Source organism: Zingiber officinale, chromosome 5B, assembly GCF_018446385.1.
Source record: "Zingiber officinale cultivar Zhangliang chromosome 5B, Zo_v1.1, whole genome shotgun sequence".
NCBI lineage: Eukaryota > Viridiplantae > Streptophyta > Magnoliopsida > Zingiberales > Zingiberaceae > Zingiber > Zingiber officinale.
Window position 1 is genome coordinate 115,226,583 of NC_055995.1, and position 5,718 is coordinate 115,232,300.

At 39.2% G+C, this 5,718-nt stretch overlaps 1 protein-coding gene across 3 annotated transcripts; it reads left to right on the forward strand.

The window, feature by feature from the left end:
- The first annotated feature begins 601 nt into the window (after window positions 1-601).
- LOC121985440 (rhodanese-like domain-containing protein 11, chloroplastic) lies at window positions 602-4,715 on the forward strand. Of its 3 annotated transcripts, XM_042538900.1 has the most exons (10): window positions 603-847; window positions 958-1,062; window positions 1,636-1,743; window positions 1,831-1,927; window positions 2,688-2,727; window positions 2,797-2,871; window positions 3,658-3,745; window positions 3,998-4,065; window positions 4,222-4,294; window positions 4,403-4,715. In XM_042538900.1, exons 1-10 carry the CDS (start codon window positions 695-697, stop codon window positions 4,484-4,486), a joined length of 891 nt encoding a protein of 296 aa, XP_042394834.1. In that variant the 5' UTR covers window positions 603-694; the 3' UTR covers window positions 4,487-4,715. The 3 variants fall into 3 exon arrangements, with proteins under 3 accessions (XP_042394833.1, XP_042394834.1, XP_042394835.1); XM_042538899.1 differs by lacking the exon at window positions 3,998-4,065 and having other exon boundaries at window positions 602-847; XM_042538901.1 differs by lacking the exon at window positions 3,998-4,065 and having other exon boundaries at window positions 705-847; window positions 1,641-1,743.
- Window positions 4,716-5,718: the final 1,003 nt, after the last annotated feature.

Genomic DNA, 5,718 nt, shown 5'->3' on the forward strand with positions numbered 1-5,718 from the left:
GCTATAATCACTATATATGCTACAATAATGATAAATAGATGGAGGAGGAAGATGTTTAGAAATTCAAATGGGAACTAAACTAGCACTAAAATTCAACTCTAAATATAAGATGAGACAATAACATACAGTTAAAAGATCAGATGATAAAAGATGAGCATATACAAGGAAACACGCTGCAAAATGAACGGCAACTGGCAGGCGAGGCGGTATAGTAGAGTTGATCGATGACAGTGAAGGGCGAACAAGCTAGGGAGTTCAAAGAGGAAAGTTCAAAATGTTTAAAGTTTTTCAAAAAGCACAAATAAATGTCGAATATTTTTTTCTCACCCACGCCAGGCAACCTTGAACCAGTTTGCAAACTAATGAAACCCGGACAAATTGTCTAATCAGGATAGAAAGGTAAATTAATCAAGGGATGGTGACTCATTTTGATAATAAATCAAAGAAGGATGCGCCTCTACGATTCCTTAAAAAAAGGGTCGTTTTTTGCCCTTTATGTTTTTTACTTATCAAAAGATTTTTAAAACTTACAGGGGTGATATGATAGTTTAAATGGGAGGTGAAATGAAATATTGGATTAGTTTTAAGGCAAATTGAAATTTTGTCGAAGATAAGCCATCACTGTCATTGGCCTCGTCGTCTCTCCACCATTTCGGCGTCGCCCCCTTCTCTTGCAGCTGCCGAACCCTCTGAGATGGAAGCTCTTGGGAGCACCTTCACGACTACACTCGCGGCATATAGAATTCCTCATCGCCGTCGAGCTGACTTCCGGGGAAGAGCTCCGCTGCCGCAGGCCACAAAGCCATTCTTTGTCGAAAGCGGTGGAAGATGTTCTTCCCGATCCAATGTTATCTCTTGACTGTTTTTTACTCGATCTTTACTTTCCCCAAAAGTGAATCTTGTTCATTTATTTATTTACTATTTATGGTGTCTGGCTTTGGTTTGATGTCGATGCAGAGGTTGAGGGCTGATGTGAGGATGGATGCGGCTGTTGGTGGAGAAGAGGAGGAGACGCGGCAGGCCAAAGAGATGGCTGCAGCTCGAAGAAGATGGGAATCTCTGGTATCTTGCTGGCATTCATGCCATCTCATTTGTAGCAAGGAATCGGCCATTTGTACGGCTTGTGCACTCTTTTAGGCTCGTGCCCTAGATAATTTCACTTTGATGTTTCGTCTTTGCCATCTGTTATGGATAGATAGATGACTAGTAGAAATGTGGGGATAATTTTGCATTCTTTGTCATTATTGCTTTTCAAAACTTAATTTCTAGGAAATTTTTGCTAAATGATCTTATGGATATTGAAAATTTTAAGTTGCATTCCTATATTTCTGACAATTAAAGGTAGACAGAGGAAGTGCTGAACTTAACATTTGAAGAACAATGTAGCAGATTGTTTCGTTATCAAGACGAACACTAGATTCTTAATATGATGTTTTTGTTATCTTTTCATACATATTACTAGTGATATAGCAATGCATAGAACAAGCTCAATGGAAGGATAAGATTTATGTAGTTGATACTGAGTAGTTGGGACAAATACAGTTTTTCATATGATAGGAGTACATGGGGATGCTAAATTCAGCATTAAATATGGAATTTCAAGTTGCATGTTTATAAATTGTCCTCTTTTTGAAGATTAGGGAACAGAAAGTTAAGGTTCTTACGCCTAGAGAAGCTGGTTATGCAATTCAACTTTCAAACAAAGCCCTTCTTGATGTTCGCCCCTCAACTGAGCATGAGAAGGTGTCTTTACGTCAAGAGCTTTTTTCTATATTTCCTGAAAAAATTGGTTTTCTTCCTTAGTCTGACAATATCATACCTTACCTGCAGGCATGGGTCAGAGGTTCCACTTGGGTACCAATATTTGACATAGACAAAGGATCAGATGTTGGAGCTCTTTCTAGGAAAATCACAAACTTTGCCATGGGTAATAATAAGAAGCTTACTTTAGAGAATTGCAGTCATATAAGACAAAAATTAGAATCATCTTCAAGTTGTTTTCTATCCGCTTTCTTAAGCACACTGTGCAATGCTGCAACTTATTAGATTGCTTACCTTATCTATCATATAAGATTAACATTTGTCACTTCAGTTAATTGTCCTGAAGTGGCAACCTTATTCATTTCTTTTTCCTTCCTCAATTTATTGGAAGGAAAAATCTTGTGGGTATTGTTTTAACTTGTCAGTTAACCGGGATATCAAATGTGTAACTTACCTTGATAAAGGAAAAAAATGAAACGTTGAAGGTCTACTATTCAGATTATATGTGTTTTTTTAGGGGAAAACCTCTGCTAATTCTATAAGCTTCTTCTTGAATACTGTCTTCTGAAGTTTTGTGCTTGAAGTTTTTGTGGGAATTATCACGTATTTAGTTTTTAACTCTGGCATATACTGAGATAATGATACTATAAAAAAATGAAGATATATTATTTCCAGTGATTCCTTTCCCCCTTCAAATGATGTTTTCTATGAACATTACTATGACTATAAATAATTTATTGAGACAATCATATTGTGTCTCTGCATAACTTTTTCTGAGGTCATAATTAAGACATCTAATTGTAGCAAAGATGGTGTATAAACAAAAGAACTCACTGGTGAAAGGGTTCTATAGTATATTGAATGGGATCTCTAAACTGGAAGAGATGCTTACTTGTTGTCATCTTTTGGTGTTGTTTTTATTGCAGGGGGTTGGTGGAGTGGCAATCCAATGTTAGCATATGATAAGTATGTTCCTTATGAGTGTACCTTTGTACCAACATTCCATCCTTGACACCCAGTCCAATATATCCTCAGGGATTTTGTCAACAAAGTTGAGGAGAAGTTTCCAAAAGATACAGACATTGTTGTAGTATGTCAGAAAGGACTAAGGTAATAATCTCATATGACTAAGGTAAATAAGATTTCAGTTGGCAATGCCGATTTTCCTCACTTATGGATCTTAAAATTGAATATTAGATAAATGTTTATTGAGGTTCAGTTGCTTCTTACATCTTCAATAATACCGGTACACTCTCCATCATGTTATAGGCAATGTGAATGTAAAATGTGGAAATGCTGCATTGATGTGTGATTAATGAAATTTGTGTTTTTTATTATATTAATTTTTTTTTGCAAGAGGATGAACAGGTGTGTAAGTAGCAGAAATTTGGGTTAATTTAGTCGCAGAATAAAAAATAAAATGGGTTATGAAGTTGAGTAGGCTGTAGATTCTCCACCATAAAATGCTCCCCACGCCATATCGGGTGGGAGATAAATTCTCCTTTTACAGCAAGATTTAGCTCGCTTACCACTAGGCCAAGCAGATGTTGGGTAGAACTATTGTTCTTTAATTTGTTAAGATGGTTGCTTTTAACCAGCTAAGCATCATTCTCTACATATTATCCAACCATCTATGCTGTCTTATTTGCCACTTTTGATTCTCGATTCTTTCTTTTTGTTTCCCATACAACTTCCAAGTTCAACCATCTGAAAGTTGTATCAATAATGATTGAATCTGAGGTTGCAGTGATCTGGTCCATTTTTTGTTTGATTTTATCTCTTTATTTTATATGATATAGAACTTATCCTTTCGACAGTCATTAGATGATGGATGCTACATCCAGGACATTATTTTCTCAAAAATGTAATTCTCTTCTGTATCTGTTTCAATTGCAGATCTCTCGCTGCTTGCGAACAATTATACAATGCAGGTTTCAGAAACCTGTTCTGGGTGCAAGGAGGTTTGGAAGCTTCCGAAGAAGAGGTAACGACGAATGTATTTGCACCATGCATGTGGATAACATAGATGCACTTCGTATATGTGCGAACTTGAAACTATGCTAGCCCAGTAACCCATGCACATTTGTGGTATATGCTAGCATATGAAGGTAAGGTTGTATTTTTCGTGTTTAACTTGCTGAGATATTGCACATACATACGACTCATTCATAAAGCACATTTTATTTTAATGTGTTGTTGAAGTTTCACCATGAACATTTAATCTCCATCATTCAAGGATTTTCCTCGGGAAGGTCCCCAACCTTTCAAACTTGCTGGAATAGGTGGAGTTTCTGAATTCCTTGGGTAATTTTGTGCACTCCCAAGTTTTTTTTTTGTTTTCCTCCTCGTGATGCCTTCTCTATGTTAGCATCTGTAAACAACATGGTGTGAAAAATCTTGCTTCATGTAATAAAATTTCAGTACTACTGATATTCTTGCTTTTTCGCTGTATGTTTTCAGTTGGACGGACCAACAACGCGTTATGGCTTCCAAGGAAGGTTGGAGTTATCGGTTGGTCTTCACCGGACGTCTGGTAATAATGTCAAATTCTCAGTATCACTTCAATATCTCGTTAGGATCCAATGAGCTAGCAATCTGTGCAAGTTCTTTGATTTCCTTATTCTCTCATTCGATGTTTCAGCTTGGACTTATTGTTCTGGCGGATGCTTTGTTTCTTGGGGCTCAAAAGCTCGGTCCCTTAGTACAAGAGTTGCGGTCACATTGATGAGATTTATCGACCACTCGAAAAGTCCTCAGCCAATGCTTTGTACTACTAAGAGTTTCGATTTCGCGGCTTGTCTATGTTCTCTGCTGTTCCCTTTGCATCATCCATTACTTCTCGATATCTAGTTCTTGTTCTCTCCCTACTCTCGTGCTTACTTTTAGGCACTAAACAACGGATGTTATCGTTGATGTAATGCACAAAGCTTTTAAGTGAATTTATTCTCGGATCATCGATTCCCCTAATTGAAAAATCTGAACTTACATAATGCAAATAAGAAAATAAATATTCAGAAAAAAAATAAATTAAAGATAAATTTTAGATCGATGTATCTTTAAAAGTGTTCATTCAAAATTCAGAAGTACTGAAAATAGGTGCATTTGCGATAAAACGAAAGAAATAAAAAATTTTTAAAAATAAATATTGATCCCGTCTGGAGGCTGAGTCGGATAGAGGCCGGTCGCGGTGGACTGGGCGTTGACGGGAAGTCGCGGGCGATGCAGGCTCCCCACGGGTGGCTGACGCCGCTACAGGACTCCTGCACACACTCAGACGATCTCCCCTTCACGTTAGAGACCGAAACCCAGGGAAAAAGTCCCCGGATCAGGCCCTCCGACGCTCAAGTCAGGTCCTTTTTCCCCAGAAAGAACAGAGAGAAGCAGAAGAAAAAAATAGTTGTGGAAAAAAGTGACGAGAGAGTATGTGCGCGTCCCTGCGTACGAGGGATTTCTCCCCTTTTATGCGTCCTCCTGCCAGAACCTGCCCTCCTGTCAGAAAACGTTAGACGCCCGGCTTTGTCCGCTAGTCTAGGACACCTGTCGCGTTGCTATTTGTTGTGAGAGCATCTTTCTGTTAGGAACCTCCGCCTTCGCACTTGGGTTTTGTCCTGTAATGAGGGACAGCTGGCAGGCTACTACTGGCTATGAGGGCATATTTTCGTTTCAGGAACCTTCGCCTTCACCCGCATTGTTGGTATGTAATGATTACCCCTGACGGGCCGTTGAGATTCTCCGCTCCCTTATCACTTAGCTCCTCCGACTCATTGTGTCTGCGCACCAGCCTGCACCAGTGGTTCGCACTTCCAGGCCTCCAACTCGCAAACCTGCAGCCCTAACTGTCTAGACCTAGCTACGCTGATCTTCATCCTGCATCCTGCGCTTTGTACTTTCTGGCCCTCAACCGCAGGTCTGTAGCTCGGGCCGCTTCTGATCAGCTCTGCCGCTCCCGACCCGTTG